This window comes from Bos grunniens, chromosome 3 (assembly GCF_055505025.1).
Source record: "Bos grunniens cultivar Pamir isolate PY7600 chromosome 3, Bosgru_T2T1.0, whole genome shotgun sequence".
Taxonomy (NCBI): domain Eukaryota; kingdom Metazoa; phylum Chordata; class Mammalia; order Artiodactyla; family Bovidae; genus Bos; species Bos grunniens.
The window spans coordinates 92,424,657-92,444,105 of record NC_141167.1 but is presented as its reverse complement, the minus strand read 5'-3'; the positions used below and the strand labels follow the sequence as shown (position 1 = coordinate 92,444,105).

Here is a 19,449-nt window from a genome sequence, read left to right as displayed (position 1 = left end):
ATATTTATCTTTATGGTATTTCATCTCCAGTTGATTTCAGAGACCATAAAATAATAGAATCATACTTAATTCTTTGAGCCTTCCCTCTTCTCCATCTCTAACCCCAAAATTTTTTAAGTGTCCTTTGGAAAGCTCAGCTTCTTTTTGCCTGTAGATAAAGATTCACATTTTCTCTCAGATTCCTAAGAAGCAATGGTTTTAGTTGAATAGTGCTACCCTTTTTGAAAAATTCAACGTTTAGGATTAGAAAAGTACTGGGTATATATGAACAATGCCAGAATATTTTTCTGAAGAATTGTAATTTTACCTAAATTTTAGAAGGTATAGTCACTTGCCATAGCTGTAATAAGAGCCTTCTTTTTGTTTACTCTTTCAGAAAAGAAAGGCATTGACATTTTGGTCTTGAAATTAAAGCTTTTTATACTTTTGTTTCCTTTGGATAGTAACATCTGCTGGAACGTTAGAATTTTGCCACTGAAAACTTTCTCTCAAAGGCAGATGCTTTGGGAGGAATTGAAAAGGTGACATAGTGTTAGTATAATCCTTAGAATATGTATATATGTGTGTGTGTGTGAGATGAGGGGAGGGAAAGGAGAAAATGCATACGAAGTAATCAAATTGGAGTTTATAGCTTGACAGAAATCATGATGTAAACAAAACTATTAACTGAGCAGATTTAAAAGACTAGCTATGAAAATATAATTGTTTTATTTTTGGCATTGCATGCCAAAAGAAGATACCTGAGGACCTCTGTATCCTGTATTCCTTTCTTCTTCATGTGTATGAAGTCACCATGGTGATAATACTGGGGTTTTGAAAAAATTGGTCTTACGCTGCAAGTGCTGATCATCAGCTTTGTGCTATGAAGAGACCCATTTTTAATGGAGGTAGTGGTTTTATATTGCTTTCCAGAAGGTAATCAGTTGAAGAATGGAGACATTTTGGGACGTTTTTAATCATATAACTTCACTTTATGAGATTTGGCAAAAATAGTACCTCTTTGGTTCCACAAAAACTGGAAAGAAAAGAAAACAAGGAAACTGAAGACAACCTCTAGAGAGCTAGCTTTCCTAGAGTGAGTTTTGTTATAATTACAAAGACTGACTGCCTGTTTCCTTCTTTAGTGGGGACTGGATATGCACATTTTGCAGAGATATTGGGAAGCCAGAAGTTGAATACGATTGTGATAATTTGCAACATAGTAAGAAGGGGAAAACTGCACAGGGCTTAAGCCCCGTGGACCAAAGGGTAAGTGGCAAGTTGATTTGTTATTAGGGATTCTGTAGTTGTCTGTCTATACATTTTTTTTTTTCCTTCAGTGTAACATACATATAACCTGGTAATTTTTCATTTTTTAATCACATTATCTGATGGTATATACGTTCATGACTTCTGAAATCTTTGTGTATAGACCTTACAGAGCCTTTAGCTCTAGGCTCTTAAATTTAGCTTTCTCACACTTAACATTTCCCAGCCTAATCTTGGTTTCTTATCCTCTCCTTCAAAAAACGAAGGCAAGAAAATAATGACATAAAAACTGCTTTCCTGTCTCAGTAATTTCCATCAAATAGTACCACCAGTCATCTCTTGCTCAAGCCAGAAATTAGAAGATCTCTTCACCAAACCTGATTCTACTCTTGACCCTCGCAGTCCATTTTCTGTGCAGTACATTTTCTGTGCAGTACATTGTGTTCTTTTTAAAATAGGTAAACAGGTCTGTCGCTTCCATGCTTAAAATCCTCTAAGCACCCATCATATTAAGAATGAAATCCAAAATCCTCATCATTTCACTCAGATTTCTGCTGAACTGTTCTGTACTCTGATCTCCAAAGACAGAGAATATCTTTCACAGACTTCTGTGGCTGTTATGATTTGTTTGACTTTGATCTAATGCATAAATCCATCTTCCACTATCTTTGAGGAGAAAGTATGTGTTTAGAGTGTTACAAAAACATTTCTGATTGTATAACAAAATTCTTGAATTGGATTGAGAAGACACAGTTTTTATTTCATTTTGAACCTGAGCGGAATCCTTTCAAAGAGAAAGGGAATAGCATGTGTCTCACCTGTCTTGGGGAATTAAAATGAGTAGCAATAAGAGGTAATAGTAGGTAAATAAGTTATATACAGTAGGATAGAAGGTAGTTGCAGTCTCAGAACTAAGTGGGAAACAGGTAGTTTTATTTTGTATTTACAGCTAGTATAAGCTATATGTAGGAGGATAGCTAGTATGTAGAGAGCTTATCTTCAGTTTATTGTAGTAATACTTTATACTGATAAAGTCCTCATTTTCAAGAATATCTTTTTAGGGGGGAAAACAGTTCATGGGTTTTCTTTTCTTTTCTTGGGCCAGAAATGTGAACGTCTTCTGCTTTACCTCTATTGCCATGAATTAAGTATTGAATTCCAGGAACCAGTTCCTGCTTCGGTGAGTTGTTTACCTTAGTACTTTCTTGGTGAATAAGTTTAGTATAATATTTAAGACTACGGGGTCTGGCTTTAGTCTGCTGATGTTAAAACTCAGGCTTGAATAATCTCTTCATCCAGTCTCTTTTCTAAAACGGTTTCTTCCCTCATTGAATTATTTTCAGGATTCTATACAGTAACCTGTGTAAAATAATTTTAGCATAGTATTTGATAAAATTTTTGAGTAATAAGAAGTACTTACTGTGTTATTAGGGCTAAATGGATATGAGTTTCACTGTTGAAATTGCAGTTTGTTTTTAAAGACTGTTGCTCTGATCAAAACTTAATTTCCACATCCTCTTTTACTTTTAAAATAGACACAAGGGTTATAGCTACAGGTATAATTGAAAGAGTCTTGAACTAGGAATTAGAACACTTGACTTATCCAAGTTCTGCCATTAACCAGCCTTATAGCTGGGGAGATGTACATAATTTTCTGCCTCTACTTTTAACTATAGAGGGGGCATTTGAATGAAATTATTTCTAAAATTCAGTTGTATGATTTCTACATCCTCTTTACTTTTAAAATGGACATAAGGGTTACAGCTACAGGTATAATTGAAAGAGTCTTGAACTAGGAATTAAAACACTTGACTTTTCCTAGTTCTGCCATTAACCAGCCTTATAGCTGGGGAGATTGACATAATTTTCTGCCTCTACTTTTAACTACAGAGAGGGAATTTGAACAAAATTATTTCTAAAATTCATTTGTATGATTGATTCTAAGATCTGTACCTTGGGGAGAAAAATCTCTATGCAAGTATTAATTTGAATAAAAGTATAACGTTGAACCTTTTATAATGGTTTTGCCTTCATAAGCCCTCTTTTATGAACAATCAAGATTAATAGAAGACTGTGGGGAGAATTTCCAAGCCTTTGCGCTTTGTTTTTCTTAAAGCAGGTTTTTGTAAGCAGGTTTTTGTAAGGAATAAAGACTCTAAAATCCTATAGTAAAAGGAATACCAGGGATACATTATAAATGTGATAAGAATATGCTACACATATTGTATTTGCTTGCTGTTGATTGTTGAATTAAGATATTATTGAATACCAGACCTGTTATATAGGGTATTGAATAGTAATTTGTTTACTTAGGGAGGCTTAGAAATGGAAAGAGTAAAAGGTTCTAGATACAAGGAAGACATTTTGTTCAGATAGTAATCATCTGACACCAGGAAGTCTGTCTGGTCTTCAAGTTCAGGGACTTTACGGTAGAAAATTACTTTGCAACATTTTCTTTTAATGAACTTTTAAAATTGTTTCTCTGTGTTCAGTTATTTTTGCAAAGATACAGATTTCTGCCCAGGAGTTGGGGCCAGAACGCCCAAGCATGACCACTAAGTGGATAATAGGGGCTTTCTTGGTGGCTGAAGATGGTAAAGAATCTGCCTGCAATGCAGGAGACCCAGGTTTAATTCTTGGGTTAGGAAGATTCCCCTAGAGAAAGGCATGGCAACTAAATGGTTAATAAAATTTTTTCTTGTGTCACTACAGTCTCACCTCTGTTGCTATGTTCAGAGTTCTGTGATATAAGGTTTTATCCTCTATAAAGGATACCATATTCTATAGCAATACATTTTGTAATCTTCTTTCCTTATTTTAAAGTCATACAATTCTGATGGGCAAGGTGTGTCCCTAACACTAGTGGTTGGCTTTCCTTGCTGATTGATTTTTTTTCCCCCTTAATTTCCTTATTAAACATGGAACTTTGGGTCCTTCATGGAAGACCAAGGAGACTACCACATATTCTGAATGTGATTTGATTTTCATGTAATTGTGACAGAAGATTTCAAGTACAATTCACTATACTCCACATTTGCACACAGCTGGCTTAATCAACACATATTTTTCTCTAACATTAATATACATCGCATTTTCAAATTAAACACTTTGGCATTTTTGGAGAATCCTTATCTATCCTTATTTGTTTCTTTAGATACCAAACTACTATAAAATTATAAAGAAACCAATGGATTTATCCACCGTGAAAAAGAAGCTTCAGAAAAAACATTCCCAACACTACCAAATCCCAGATGATTTTGTGGCTGATGTTCGTTTGATCTTCAAGAACTGTGAAAGGTTTAATGAAGTATGTTAGCTTCCAAACTATAGAGTCTTGGATTATTAGTTTTTGTTTGTTTGCTTATTTTGTTACTGGATTTTGTTTTCCCTGCCAAGAGATTTTTTCTGTTGATTTGAAAAAATTATTCTACTCCAGGTCTGTCAAAAGTAAAATTTGATTGCATCCACAGTTCCAAAGAAGAAAGTTTACTGTATATAATTTGAAATATATACTTAAATATAATGTAATAAATTAAGAATATTATTGGATATCCCTTCCTGAATATGTTGAGGGTTGAGATAAGCATAGAAAATAGTCTGTAGTTAAGTACATTTTGTAGGAAATGATTACATACAAGCCTACATTTTGGATACATTTAGGAAAGGGATTTGTACCAGTGTCTTTGATTTCATTCGTGACCATATAAATATAGAACCTTAAAAGTATAAACTCAAGTGGCTCATCTTGACTAGTAACCCAGAGTGTACAACGTTGAGTTTTCTCAACATTTCAGCAATATGACTTTCATTAACTTTGGTTATGTATTTTTTTTTGAGAATAAAGATGAGCTATCCATGCCTTTAGTAGAAATGTGATGTATATCACCTTCAGGGATGTTTTTGTTATCTTTGGGAAGGTCAAATTTCTTTTTTGTGAAGGAATATTTTAATTATTATAAGAGAAGAAAATGGATGAGAATCCACAAAATCTTCAGATTACTAGAAGTTTCTTTATTGCTGATAAAATTTGAATGCCGTATGAATATTACTAAAAAATTCACATTGAATCATGTGAAATGTACTCAGTTGCCTCTAGGAGCATCTAGGTGGCTTTTTAATTTCATATTAAAAATATTAGTGATAAGTTTTGTTGCCTTTATAGCAGTGTGTCACAGAGAATGTAGGAAAACCTCATTCTCTTGAAGTTAAATTAATACAGTCCCAAATTTCTTGTCTTATTTTCTAATTCAGATATTTTCAAATAAGTATGCTTTCATGAGCCATAGCTAATAACATTTGCCAGAAAGAAGACCTATTTTAATGATAGTTAAACAATTTATGATTAACAAATTACCACACAGATGGAATTCTGATTGATTGTTGAAAGCTTGTTGGTTAGAAAAAAAACAAAACGTTTCTTATATTTGTTTCAAATAATTTTTTGCAACTCCTATTCAGGTTGACCTCACTAATTCAGAATTTTGAGAAAATTTCACAGTAGCTTTAATAATAGCTTTGTAAAGAAAGTGGGTCCATGTTCTGTATAATTTTAGGAAGCTCTTGAACTGGTCATAGCAGTTTGTTCCCCCTATTATGGCTGACTTTCGTCGCCAATCCTATGCAGTCTTATAACTTTAGAAAGGATTATAATTTCCCTTTTTTTTTTTTGACTCTGGTATCCTTTTTAGATGATGAAAGTTGTTCAAGTTTATGCAGAAACACAAGAGATTAATTTGAAGGTAAGCTTTTCAGACCATGCAAACTTGGTGAAGGAATATGCATTACCAATAGGTGAATATTCCTATCTTTTGCTTGCAGGCTGATTCAGAAGTAGCTCAGGCAGGGAAAGCAGTTGCATTGTACTTTGAAGATAAACTCACAGAGATCTACTCAGACAGGACCTTCGCACCTTTGCCAGAGTTTGAGCAGGAAGAGGATGATGGTGAGGTAACTGAGGACTCTGATGAAGACTTTATTCAGCCCCGCAGAAAACGCCTAAAGTCAGATGAGAGACCAGTACATATAAAGTAAAATGACATGAACTTAAACCAGTTGTTCAAAAAAGAAAGAAAAACTTCTATTTAAGTGTTGCTGGAATATCCTGCCTACAGTGGGCTCCTTCTTGAAGAAGATGATAGCTTTTACACAGTATTAGATTGAAATAATGGACAGAAAACACATTCTGGTCAAGAAAGGGGGAAAGGACTATTTGCAACTTTAAAAGTGAAAACAAAAGTCAAAGTGAAATGATTTGAAGATTTCTGTTACTTCAGAGAATGGTTCTGATTGCTAGAATGGGCTGATGTTGATGATCATTTGGTATTGATTGGTGCAAATACTGAGTGTTCAAGTACTTAAGGATCATGTCACTGGTTAAGTTGTCTCTTTGGACTAGAGTGCACATTTACTAAAATGACTTTCATGTCTCTCCCTTCACACATATACAGTACTGGGTTATTTTCTAGTCAAAAATCAAAGTTCTCAGATTCCACTTTGATATCAGTCAGTGCAGATGTACATTAGATCATGCCATTATATTTTATCTCGTTTTGATGCTGTTGGGCCTTAGTTTTTATATTGGTTAAAATAATTCAACAGTAGATTTTCTGTTCATACTTAAAGACTTTGGGAAACATGCCTATTGAACTTCATTTAATCAACTCTAGTGTTGTACTGAAATAAATATGGTAACTTTTCAGTAGCAGATCATTTATAATAATCATTTCCAGAAAATACTTCCACAGAATTGTACTTCCCAATCAAATCATCTGATCACACATTTATTCCCATGAAAGGTAGAATGGTTGTTTGAAAATTAATCTAGTTTTCTGTACATTTAAAATTTGATTGAGGTGACAGCTGGCTCTTACCCCGTCTTCCTTCATATCGGTTTTCTGATAGACCACTATTGGCAAACAGTTATCTGTCAACTACCAAATGTGTAAAATTTTCTGTATTTCACTTTGTCTTATTTGTAAATAGTGAACTAAAACTTCTGGCAGATCAGCAACATTTGCTGAGCCTGTTTTTTAAGCTAATATGTATTCTTACTAATGTTCCTATCAAGAATGGATTTGTAATATATGCTGTCTATTTCTAATGTTCACATTCATATTTTGAGGTTCTATCTTATTTTAATAGAGAACAGACTTCTCAGAAAATCTTCAGAAGCAGCTTATTATTAAGATATCAAAATATTGAAATAAACCCGGTGGGGTTAGATTACTCATCCGTCCACCAAGTGGGACATTTGCATGGACTGGGGGCTTTAAGGACTTAGAACAGACCTGTAAGTATATCCTGAAGATGAGCCAATCAATCCCCACTTGAATGGTTACTGGAGTAGACCCACCTTTACGACCCTGATTTTAGCACCCGAGGCAGATAAACTCACCTTGGCTCTGTTTCATTTTTCTTCTCTTCATTTGTGATGCTCAGATCCAAGATGTGTGTTCTAGACTGTGTACAGGCTTCTCTTTTGTTGAGTTAAAAATTTTAGTCCTACTTTTGTATGGACATACTAGAATGTAAAGTGACCAAAATAGAAGACTTGCCATTAGATATTTTTCAGATGTCAGCATATTTGTGGCAAATCATTTGCCTTTTTAAAAATTCAGCTTAAACAGTTCAGACAGTAGACTACTCAGAAAAACTTATTTGACATAATTGTCTAAGAGGTAAATATTTTTTAGTGCGTATTGAATCAAATAAAGTGCTCTAAAGAAGTTATTACACAAATTTCTTTGGGTTGTTTTTCTTTAACATGTGGTGGAGGTAAACATGAATATGATTCAAGCCTTCTAATGGTGTATTAGTTTTATTATTGCTGTTGACTTCATTCTGTGGCTTTCTTTTAGCTTTTTCAGTTGTTAGAAGTTAAACTTTAAAACATATACCAAAACTTTTCAATTTACTCAAATCTCAAATTCTTTAGAACAGATTTCTTATAAAAAGGAAAAATTATTTTAAAATACTTTTATCTATGTGCATTTTCCTCTTTCCTACAACATTCATGATTTCTGTTTATCAGGAGACTTACCTAAGGGCACATTTTGGTAAGTGATGAGTAGCAATGTAACTTCATTTTGCCAAGCCATTGAGTGCTGATAGTTTGTGCTTGCTCTTCATGTGAATCCTTTTCATGGTCTTAGATAACACATTCTACCAGAAACAGATTGTAAGTAAAATATTTGATATTTGGGGCCTTAAAAGCTAATGTGTTCCCTTAAAGACATTTACATGTCAGATGGAGATTTTGGTTTTTATTTTCTTTTAATATTGGTTCTTAAAAAGCCAGTCATTGCCAGCATTTAATAGGTTCCATTTCTGTTAACAGAAGGTAGGTTCATACTGATGAGGAATTACTGTTAAATTATATAACTTATCAACAAACCACCATTATATAAAGGTATTCACTGTAGATTTCATTAAACCTTTTTTTCTTTCACATTCATCATTCACTGTGTTTCTAAGCTGATTTATTCACTAAACATGCCTGTTAAAGTATAAAAAATTTATATTCAGATATCTTACATTTTCCTGTTCATTAATGTTTTAAAAAGACAAACATTGAATATCAATCCCTGAAGTCCGTTTGTTTTAATACTCCCTTAAAATTGTATTCTTTGTTAAAAGGTAGTATTTTTGATTTGAAGATTTAAATATTTTCTTAAACTTTCACCACACTTCATTTTTCATTTCCACTAAGAACAAAGTGTTCCTCGGTCTGTTCCTCTGGCCTAAATTTGTATTTTTTAGCACTTGGGTCAGCTGATACAGTGAATGAGAGAACTGCTTTGCAAGGTGAAGCATGTATGTGTTCCAAAGTATGGTTAAGTTGTAGGTCAAGTTCTACTGAAACATAAAATCATTACTAGAGAAAGGTTAAGGCATTGAATCCACCGTCAAAATTATTCTTTTTGGAATCAACAAGGTACTTTCTGACTTCTATTCTTATATAAGGAAATTTTAAATAAATTTTAAAGTTAGTTAATTCTAATTTTTTTGTTACAACATTGAGATTTTTAGTTACTCCAAAGAAATAACACTTTTAAATAGAAGCAAAAGGTTTATAGTCTGCAAATTGTGGATTTATCAATTACCTCAGCAGGTATCCTGCCATGTAACTATTAATGATTAGTTTTAATAAGCCAGTAGTCTTAGGTTTATTGGACTATGCTCTTGGGTTGTGGCCTACCATCCATTATTCTCTTAGTATTTAAAATGGAGTAAATGCTGTGGCCCCTTCTCCCTTGGCCTTTTAAAATCCCTTATCCATGCCCACTAATATACAACATATGAAGTATAAAAAATGCCATTTCTTGAGGTCAGCACTGCTTATTTGCATACTCAACATTGGATCAGTGAGTAGTTTTATAGTAGTCTACCCTCCCCAACTTCCCTAATTCAAACAATCAGGTTCTTAAGTCATGCCACGAATTCTTAACTCATACTGTCTATATTAATAATCTGCTTGAGGTGATCCAAGGTGTTAGGTGAATCACAACTTGATCATCATATACCAGACCTGGATGTTTATTTCCCACAGTTACCTTCTCCTTGATAAAGCAATAACACTGCTTTAAGTCTGTTGCCTAATAGCATGTCATAATCCTCTCGTGGATGGTGATTTTATAGGAAAGTTTGTATGCATATCACCCAATCTATCTTTTAAAAATTAAGGAATTTAAATGTATGCTGGACCTAATGACAATATATTGTGGCATTTTATTTTAAAAATTGGGGAAAGTTGCATATTTTTTTAAAAGTAGGCATTTGAGTAAAAAAATCGAAGGTACTTTTTTAAGAAAATTTATATGCCACAGTTTACATAGACATTTCAGATTTCAACATATACTCTTGATATAATGGTTTCTTTTACTTGGTCAAAATGCACGTATAGTATTTCTTCCATCTTAGTTCCTTGTGTTTGCCTTTGTGGTCTTTTATATATTTTTATTGTATCTGAGAAACAAAATTATCTTCAAAAATAAGTCAATTTGGAAATATTTATTATAATCAAACTACAAAATGTACAAAATTAAGTTTAGCCCTTTTCTAGCAAGTGATCTTTAAAGTTAAAAATGCTGTTCTTTTAAATTCTCCAGATTTGTATGTGGGAGGGCACTGGAATGATCTTGCAAGTGCCACTGCAATATTCCCTTTCAAGTGTGGCCTAAATTTCAATCTTAAGGACGAAATGCATGTCTGCTCCTGGTCTGAAAATGTAGGCATTAATTATGTTTTAAATCACAGTGAAACATGTATATAAGCCTATAACAAGATTTGTGCAATTTGAAAGCCTTTTGATTTTCTTTGTAGACGTACCTACACACGAAAGGGTTAAATTCACAGCCTTACTAGTTCCTTGTTTCCCCTCATTATTGTTCCCCTCTTCTCTCTCCTCATTATTCTTACTAATATTACAGTTACTTTTTTTTGCACATAGTTAACTACCCTTCAATATGATTCTGAAAGAAAAAGTGCTGTTTCTGTGGTATTGTATTCTCTAAATAATCATATTTAATTTTTTGGAAACAAGGTTGCAGTTTCTAATTGTTCTATTCCTGTGTTTTTTGCTGGTGTGTAATAAAAGCAAGGTTTTCTTTTCATGGTTATTTAATACATTAGCTGCCTGTAAATATTTCTTGTTATAATGCTCTGGAATGTGTTGTAGAAGTTGTATTAGATTAGTTTAAAACCTTGTTTGAAAGCCACGTTGTTTTGGTTATTTCTATTAAATTAGAAAATTGAAAAAGTTTTCAAATGAATCTTTTTTCTTCCTCCTCTTTGAGACTTAATCACTTAGATTTTAAAAATTTATACTCTGTGAGGCACCGGAGATACTTTCATGAACAAGATAAAATACAGTCCATGCCCTCCCAAATTGTTATACTCCATTTGAGAATGATAGGGATTAACACAGAATATAGTTAGTAACACAGGGAAGGATCTAACCCCAAATTTTGTTCATCAGGAAAATGATCTCTCTCACTCATAAAAGACAGGACCAGGTAAAAGAGAAAATGAAGAGAATAAATATACAGAAGCCTAAAAGTAAAAGGAGAACATTTTTGTATTCCAGGACTGAAGGGGTCAGTTTAACTGGAATAGAATGTAAATTGGAGTAGTAAAATATTAAGCTGAAGAACAGAGCAGGATCCTTTTCATGCAGAAAGTTATAATAAAAGGGGCTTGGGGCTTTTTCACTGAGGTCAACAAGGAGTCCCTGAAGAATTTTAAGCAGGATGGGGCTTAGTGAGTTGACATAATTAAAATGATCTTTCTGATCTGATTAAGAAGAATGAGTTATGGAAGAGATTGGTACTGGAAAGGCAATTTTAGGCTGTTCGTAATCTAGGTGAGCCCTAAGTTATCTAACAGTGGAGCTGGAAAATGGCAGTCAAATTTTAGAGAACTTTAAAAAGTGAGCTATCTCAGTAACTATCCCAATGGCCCAGTAACTGAGGCCATGTGGTTGCCTAAGATATTTTATGTGGTACCTATTAAAATAAGGGGAGAAAGGAATAGATTTGAGGATTTGTTGAGTTTAAAGTTCCTCTGGAAAATTAAGGAGAAGGTAGGTGTCTTTCTAGGATAGTTCTGGTGCTTATCCTGGGCTGCAGATAGAATCTGTAAGATACATCAGGAATCATGTCTGTTGTATTCACTGAATATGCCTAGCACATGGTAGGCATTCACCAACAAGTGTCAGAGTTGAGCCACTTGCTAATAGTAACAATGTGTAAGAGTATATTATTGCCTAGGAGATTTATAGAATGAGAAGGGTAGAATCCTTAAAGCCAGGAGACATTTAAGGAGTAGGAAAAAAAAAAAGACTTCAGAAGTACAGTATGGTTAGTCATGAAAGAAAGCCAGGAGAGCCATAATGGAAAAAGGCTGCAAGAAGGGATGTGAAAAAATCAGTGATAAAGTGTTGGAACAAGAGATGAAGTAATGTTAAACTGGCCATTAACTGTAGGAATTTAGAAGCCATAGATGACCTTTTGATAAGACCTGCTCCAGTTTAGACAGCAGCAAGAGTTCAGCGGGTTAGATTAATGACTGAGTGTAGGCTGTTCTTTAAAGAAATATGACTTAGGTTTTTCTTCAGGTTATTTAGAGCGAATGGTCATGAATAATTAAGTAAAGCATCACAATGAAATTTCCAAATTGTTAAGCTTTCTATATGCATTGTATAGTGGGAAAAGAATGGATTTTGACCATTGGGCAGTCTTTGGTTGAAACCTTTTGATTTGAAGTGGTAAACTTAGATTTACTGATCTGTGTATACTTCGATTATTTATGTTGAGAAATGGGGATATTCATATCCAGGTAATGGAATTGACAGGACACTATGTGTCATCCCTGTGGCTACAAAGGAAGTTCTCAACAACCATTTAGCTTCCTTTTTCCTGTTTCTCCTGCCTGTTATTGCCATGAAAAGGGGCGGGTTAGAAATGTCAGTTTCTCCCTTTTTACTGATGAGATAAAAGACTTCAGTACAGATCCGTAAGAGTTGTAAATCTATCCTCTTTGAAGTAGTTAACTTGTCAGCCAGTAATTTAGTTGATAGTTAGACTTCTAAATCCCAGCAGATACTCATATTTTGCCCTAGATTTTTAGGGAGTAATAAATGCAAAAATTAACAGGTAGGATACATATCTAGTGCCAGCTTTTGTCTCAAGCTTCCTTTTCATATTACTTGAGCCTCAGGTAGTGGTAAATACAGCATTGTTCTTTTGTTTACACATATGTTGGTGATTTGGAAAGGCAATATACAGGACATCAGTTTCTGCAATATGGCAGACTGCATGCCCTGAGGAACCCTGATGGTTCAAACATCTGAAATGCTGAATAAGACTCAGTTAAAAACAAAAACCTTGTTTAAGTGTATTGCTGAGTTAAGAAGGAAGATGCTCAAAGCTCTACCCTGTCTGTCACCTGTAGCATTTTTGCCAAAAGTATTTGGCCTGAATCTAATCATGTGGAATAGACATAAGTGGAATATGTTTTTTACAGAGATGCTTGATATGAATTCTTAAAGTAACTTGTAAAACAAATGTAGAGGCTGTTCTAGATCAGTTACATGTAGTGCATGACCTTAGATTTGATATTGAATTAAATCATCCCAGCCATTAAAACATTTTAGGCACATCTGTGAAAATCTATATATGAACTCTTAAATGATATGGAATGTTTAATTTCCTTAGGTGTGATAATAGATTTGTGCTTATATATAAAATCCCTTTTTTTTCTTAGGACATGGCATGCTCTAATATCTAGGGATGAAGTATTATCATAAATGGTTAGGCAAAATGTATGATAGTGCATATGTGCCAGGAAAACTGGTAAGTCAGGTAAAGGCAGATGAGTGCATATTGTTTGGAACTTCTGGAGACTTGAAAATTTTCAAAATAAAATTAATGAAAGGTGGGACAAAAAGCATGAATCCAGAGAAGAGTTAAGAGGACCATTGCTCCAGGTGTACTCAGGACTTTGGAATGAGATCAAAGTATAAGGCCAGTCTAAGTGTGAAGTCAGAATGAGGTGTTTTTCTAAAACCTGGGACCTCAAAATATGATACACTCAATGAAAGAATGGACCAGAATAGCCTACTTCAGAGAGGAAACTAAGTACAGGGAAGAAAAAAAATCTTCCCTAAGAATTTGTACCCACTAGCCAACACTGACTCACATTATTTATCTAGTCATAGAAATTAAAGTGGGTTCAGGTTAGAGGTGATTACAGCCACTTAACAGAATTAATGTTAATACTCTTACAGAAAGCACTTGAGACCCAATCTCCAATAATGTTCGTAGGTAATATGCCAATAGTCTTGGATTCATTCAGAATGGCAAAAATGAGAAGTTTTCTTAAAATTGGGAGAGAAAGCAGATTTTGACCCATAATGACTATATTGGATGAGTGTTCAAATTAACATGTCTAAAGTTGGGATGGCATTGTAGTATATTTTGGTTATGTTCATGGTAAAAAAAAAAATGGCATAGCCTTCAATATTTGATGGCTTGGGTTCATTGAAATACAATACTGGGAATAGAGCATCAACAATTTGAGAAGGAATAAAGAGTATTAAAAATGGTGGAGGTGCAGGATAACAAGAGTTCATGGAAAGAAAAATAACCAGTTGGACCTAAAATATTTAGAAATAAAAAACAGATGAAAGACCAAGATGAAATGATACAGAATGCAGTATATTACAGAGTATATGAAGGACAGGTTAAAGGACAGACATCAAGAATATATGGAGAAGGTCAAGGAACATCTAATTAAAGTATGAGATGGAGATGATAGAATACTTATGGATGATACTTGAGGGTATTTTGCTAAGAATTTGCCAAATTTGAAGTAAAAACATCTTCAAATTGGTGGCGTCTGGGGAAAAAATCATTATCTAGATCTACTGAGCTAAGTTGTGGAAGACAAAAAGGGAGAAGTCAAAGTAATACTCTTACAAAGCAAAACCACCAAACTAGAATGTCTTAAAAGAGTAAGAGAAGAGCTCTCCTGAAAGTAACAGTAGTCTTAACAGCTGTTTAAGAATAGCAATGAAAACCAGAAGACAATGGAATAATATTTTAGATATTGAGAGGAAGCTGTTAGGCCAGAATTTTGTACCCAAAACTATCCAAAAAGGCAAGCACATTTTGCCTAATAAGGGTTTACTACCAATATATCTGTCTACATTAAATGAATGTGAGGGTTTTACTCCAAGAAAAGCAGAAACAAAAATCTAAGACATAGTAAGGAATGGTGACCAAAGAAAATGGTTAATGAGGGTAAACTTTATAAAATAATGTCAATTTTTGCAAGTTAAAAAAAAGGCTGAATGATTTATGGCAATAGCATTTCTGCTTCCTGGAAACTGGAAAAAACACATAAAGCCCCTGAAGGTGGTCCTGTGTGCAAACAGCAGATGAAGAACCATCTCTTCAAGAAAATATGTGAAAATTCTGTTGGTTCAACTGTTAACAGGTTCTAAACATTCCAAGACTCCCTCCTCTCCTTTGTAATCTCTAACATAGACACTTCAGACTGCTGTAGCCCAAAACACAGGCTTCCTCTCAACTCCTAGTTGGAAGGCTCTTTTCCTAGGAAAAGCAGGACATGTCTCATCCTGCCCTCAGCTACCTGTTGCTGGTGCCAGGTCTTGAGTGTGGTTAGAAGTGGGAGCACTCTTCAGCCTCCACTCAGAAAGGAGCCTCCACCTTGAATGTGGCATGCTTAATACACTGGGACACTGATCACCTTTGCCCTGTCTCATGAAGTGGTGGTTCCATGCCAGGAGAGGCAAACTGAGACCTCAAGCTGCTTTCCCAACCTCCTCCACTTCTAGGGGTGTCACACTCAGAAATTTGACATTGTCTAAGCTTGGGCTTAAAGAGATTTTGCCTTGAAGGAGAAGCAGTTAATGAAACCAATATCTCTTCTTTTGTGAAGGAAGTGACTTCATTTTTCAACAGAGCATTGATAACTTCATACCTGAGGGCACAACACTAGCTGTTCAGTCGCCAAGTTGTGTCTAACTCTTTATGACCCTGTGCGCTACAGCACACAAGGCTTCCCTGTCCCTCACAGTCTCCTGGAGTATGTCCCAAGTTCACGTCCATTGGATCGGTGATGCCTTCCAAGTGTCTCATCCTCTGCTGTCCTCTTCTGCCTTCAGTCATTCCCGGCATCAGGGTCTTTTCCAGTGAGTCAGCTGTTCTCAGGTGGCCAAAATATTAGAGCTTCAGCGTCAGTCCTTTCAATGAATATTATATTCAGGGTTGATTTCCTTTAAAATTGTCTTGTTTGACCTCCTTGCTTTCCAAGGGACTCTCAAGATTCTTCTCCATCATCACAGTTTGGAAGCACCAGTTCTTTTGTGCTCTGCCTTCTTTATTGTCCAGCTTTCATATCCATATATGACTACTGGAAAGACTAAACGGACCTTTGTTGGTAAGGTGATGTGTTTGCTTTTAAACACAGTCTAGGTTTGTCATAGCTTTCCTGCCAAGAAGTAACCGTCTTCCAATTTAATGGCTGCAGTCACCATCCACAGTGATTGTAGAGGCCAAGAAGAGGACACACTAGAGGTTGTGATGAGACAACTGAGATGAAATTCAAGATACAGTCTTAAACTGTAGGTCACTAGTTTATAAGGGCTTCTCTGATAGCTCAGTTGGTAAAGAATCTGCCTGCAGTGCAGGAGACCCTGGTTCAGTTGCTAGGCTGGGAAAATTTGCAGGAGAATGGAAAGGCTACCCACTCCAGTATTTTGGCCTAGAGAATTCCATGGACTGTTTAGTCCATGGGATCACAAAGAGTTGGACACAATTGAGCAACTTGCACTTTGAACCAGTTTATAGGGAATGAGGTAGCTTGAAGGAGCCAATCCCTAGGATTGTAAGTTTCAAACAGATTGCTACCTTTAAAGGCTCCAGAATACGCCAACATGATTGGAGTATTTCTCTGCCTTTAAAGGAGCCAGAATACTCCAATATGATTGGAGTAGTTTATAGAGCACTTCTATGCCCCACAACATTGTTGAAAACAGTACATGAGTATAACAGCTGAGCATAGTCAAACAAGGGAGCCCTACTAAACCCCAAGAATTTGTGATTATACCTAAAGCTGTACCTCTTGAGGTACATCGGAAGCTTAATACTAGGAGAGGGGAGGAGGTAACATTTCACTAAATTTCAGTTCAGTCACTCAGTCATGTCTGACTCTTGTGGCCCCATGGACTGCAGCATGCCAGACCTCTCTGTCCATTACCAACTCCCAGAATTTGCTCGAAACTCATGTACATCGAGTTGGTGATGCCATCCAACCATCTCGTCCTCTGTCATCCCCTTCTCCTCCTGCCTTCAATCTTTTCCCAGCATCAGGGTCTTTTCCACTGAGTCAGTTCTTCACATCAGGTAGCCAAAGTATTGGAGCTTCAGCTTCAGCATCAGTCCTTCCAATGAATATTCAGGACTGACTGCCTTTAGGATTGACTGGTTTGATCTTGCAGTCCAAGGAACTCCAGAGTCTTCAACACTATAGTTGAAAAGCATCAATTCTTCAGTGCTCAGCTTTCTTTATAGTCCAACTCACATCCATACATGACTACTGGAAAAACCATCGCTTTGACTAGATGGACCTTTGTTGACAAAGTAATGTCTCTGCTTTTTAATATTCTGTCTAGGTTGGTCATAGCTTTTCTTCCAAGGAGCAAGCATCTTTTAAATCCATGGCTGCAATCACCATCTGCAGTGACTTTGGAGCCCAAGAAAAGTCCGTCAGTGTTTCCATTGTTTCCCCATCTATTTGCCATGAAGTGATGGGACCAGATGCCATGATCTTAGTTTTTTGAATGTTGAGTTTTAAGCCAGTTTTAAGACGCTAAATTTCAGACAGTCACAAATACCAATCCTTGGAGGTGAAGGAGGGGAAGGACCCATTGCTACAATGCATTATCTAAAATCTTCAGTTCCTGACAAATAGTCATGCAAAGAAACGGGAGTGTAAGTCACACTGGAAATAAAGTATTCAGCAGAAACTGCCTGTGAGAGTGACAAGAGACACTTGAAAATAAAACTAAAGGAAACCATGGTTAAAAAGTAAATGAAGATATGATGACCATGTTACATCACATGGAGAATATCAATAGAGAGATATTCAAAAGAAATGGAGGGACTTTGCTGGTGGTCCAGTGGTTAAGATGCCACACTTCCACTGCAGGGGACACGGGTTTGATCCCTGGTCAGGGAAGTTTTGAAAGCTGTGTAGTGCAGCAAAAAAAAAAAAGAACCAAATGGAAATTTTGGAGTTGAAAAGTACAATTTTAAAAATTCACTAGAGAGGCCCCAACATCAAGTGAACTTGAAGAAGAACGAATAGATGAACGTGAAGATGGATCAGTAGAAATTAAAAATGAATACAGCTTCAGCAAAATGTGGGACACGATTGAAGACTCTAACATAAGCAGGATGGGAATACCAGGAGAGGAGAGAAGTAAAAATACACAAGGAATTTCCACAAAGTACTGCAAATCAATAACTATATTCCAGGAAATTTAGTGAACCCAAATATGATAAAAGCAAATCTTCAGAGATATAAAATTTTAAAGTGTCAAAGACACAGAATATCTTGAAAGAAGCAGGAGAAAAATAACCTACTTTCAAAGGAGTGAGGAGAAGGGGACGACGGAGGATGAGATGGCTGGATGGCATCACTGACTCAATGGACGTGAGTCTGAGTGAACTCTGGGAGTTGGTGATGGATAGGGAGGCCTGGCGTGCTGCAATTCATGGGGTCGCAGAATTGGACACAACTGAGCGACTGAACTGAACTGAACTAAAGGTTAAAAATTGACTTTGCAACAGTTTAACATTGGAGACGAGAAGGCTGTAGATAAAATTCAAAATGCTCAGAGGAAAAGAATGTCAACCAAGACTGCTATATCCAGCAAAGGTCCCCTTCAGAAGTAAAGGTAAATTAAAGGCTTTTTCAGATAAAGCAAGATGTGACAGAATTTGTTGCTAGGAGATCTGACTTACAAAAAATTTAAGGAGGAGTTAAAGTTGAAAGCAAATGACACCATGTGGTAATCTGAATCTGTTTCAGTAAAGATAAATGTGTAAGATATTATGTAACTTATAAACATAAATGCATATTTTCCTTCACTTAATTGTAATAGCAACTGTATGGAACAATATGTATATTATATGTCATTGGACCCAGACTGAAATACAAGATATGTATATTGTATTTCCTAATAACAGCATAAAGGAGGTGGGTGGGAGTTATATTGGCATAAGGAAATTACTTTACAGTTGACCCTTGAACAACATGGGGTTGGGGCACTGTATTTGAAAATCCATGTGTAACATTATAGTTGGCCCTCCCTATCTGTCGCTCTGTATCCAGGGATTCAGCCAACTGTGGGTTGTGTAGTACTATAGAATGTATTTATTGAAGAAATTCCATGTATAGTGGACCCATGCTGTTCAAACCCATGTTGTCAACATTTAAATTGGTTAAATAATTATAATAGTCTATTGTTGAAATTTTATGTATAATATTACAAAAAGGAGGAAACTGGAATAGAGCTATAAGAATAATATTCCTATAAGGAATTAGCTTGGAAACCTGTATCTGATCATGTTAAGATGTGTATGGTAACGCCTAGAAAAACTTAAAAACCCTCAA

The 19,449-nt window shown here is 35.5% G+C and overlaps 1 protein-coding gene across 10 annotated transcripts in view; it reads left to right on the top strand.

Annotated features, from left to right (window-relative positions):
* TRIM33 (tripartite motif containing 33) overlaps window positions 1-11,008 on the top strand; it is a 144,935-nt gene extending 133,927 nt beyond the window's left edge. For 5 of the 10 annotated variants that reach the window (XM_086391983.1, XM_086391979.1, XM_086391977.1 and 2 more), the window contains 5 exons: window positions 1,125-1,248; window positions 2,354-2,428; window positions 4,403-4,555; window positions 5,937-5,987; window positions 6,067-11,008. In XM_086391983.1, coding sequence (XP_086248109.1) covers window positions 1,125-1,248; window positions 2,354-2,428; window positions 4,403-4,555; window positions 5,937-5,987; window positions 6,067-6,279 — 616 coding nt within the window. In that variant the 3' untranslated portion in view covers window positions 6,280-11,008. The remainder of the gene's footprint in view (window positions 1-1,124; window positions 1,249-2,353; window positions 2,429-4,402; window positions 4,556-5,936; window positions 5,988-6,066) is intronic. The other 5 variants (XR_015160752.1, XM_086391980.1, XM_086391978.1 and 2 more) reach the window with 2 other exon arrangements.
* Window positions 11,009-19,449: the final 8,441 nt, after the last annotated feature.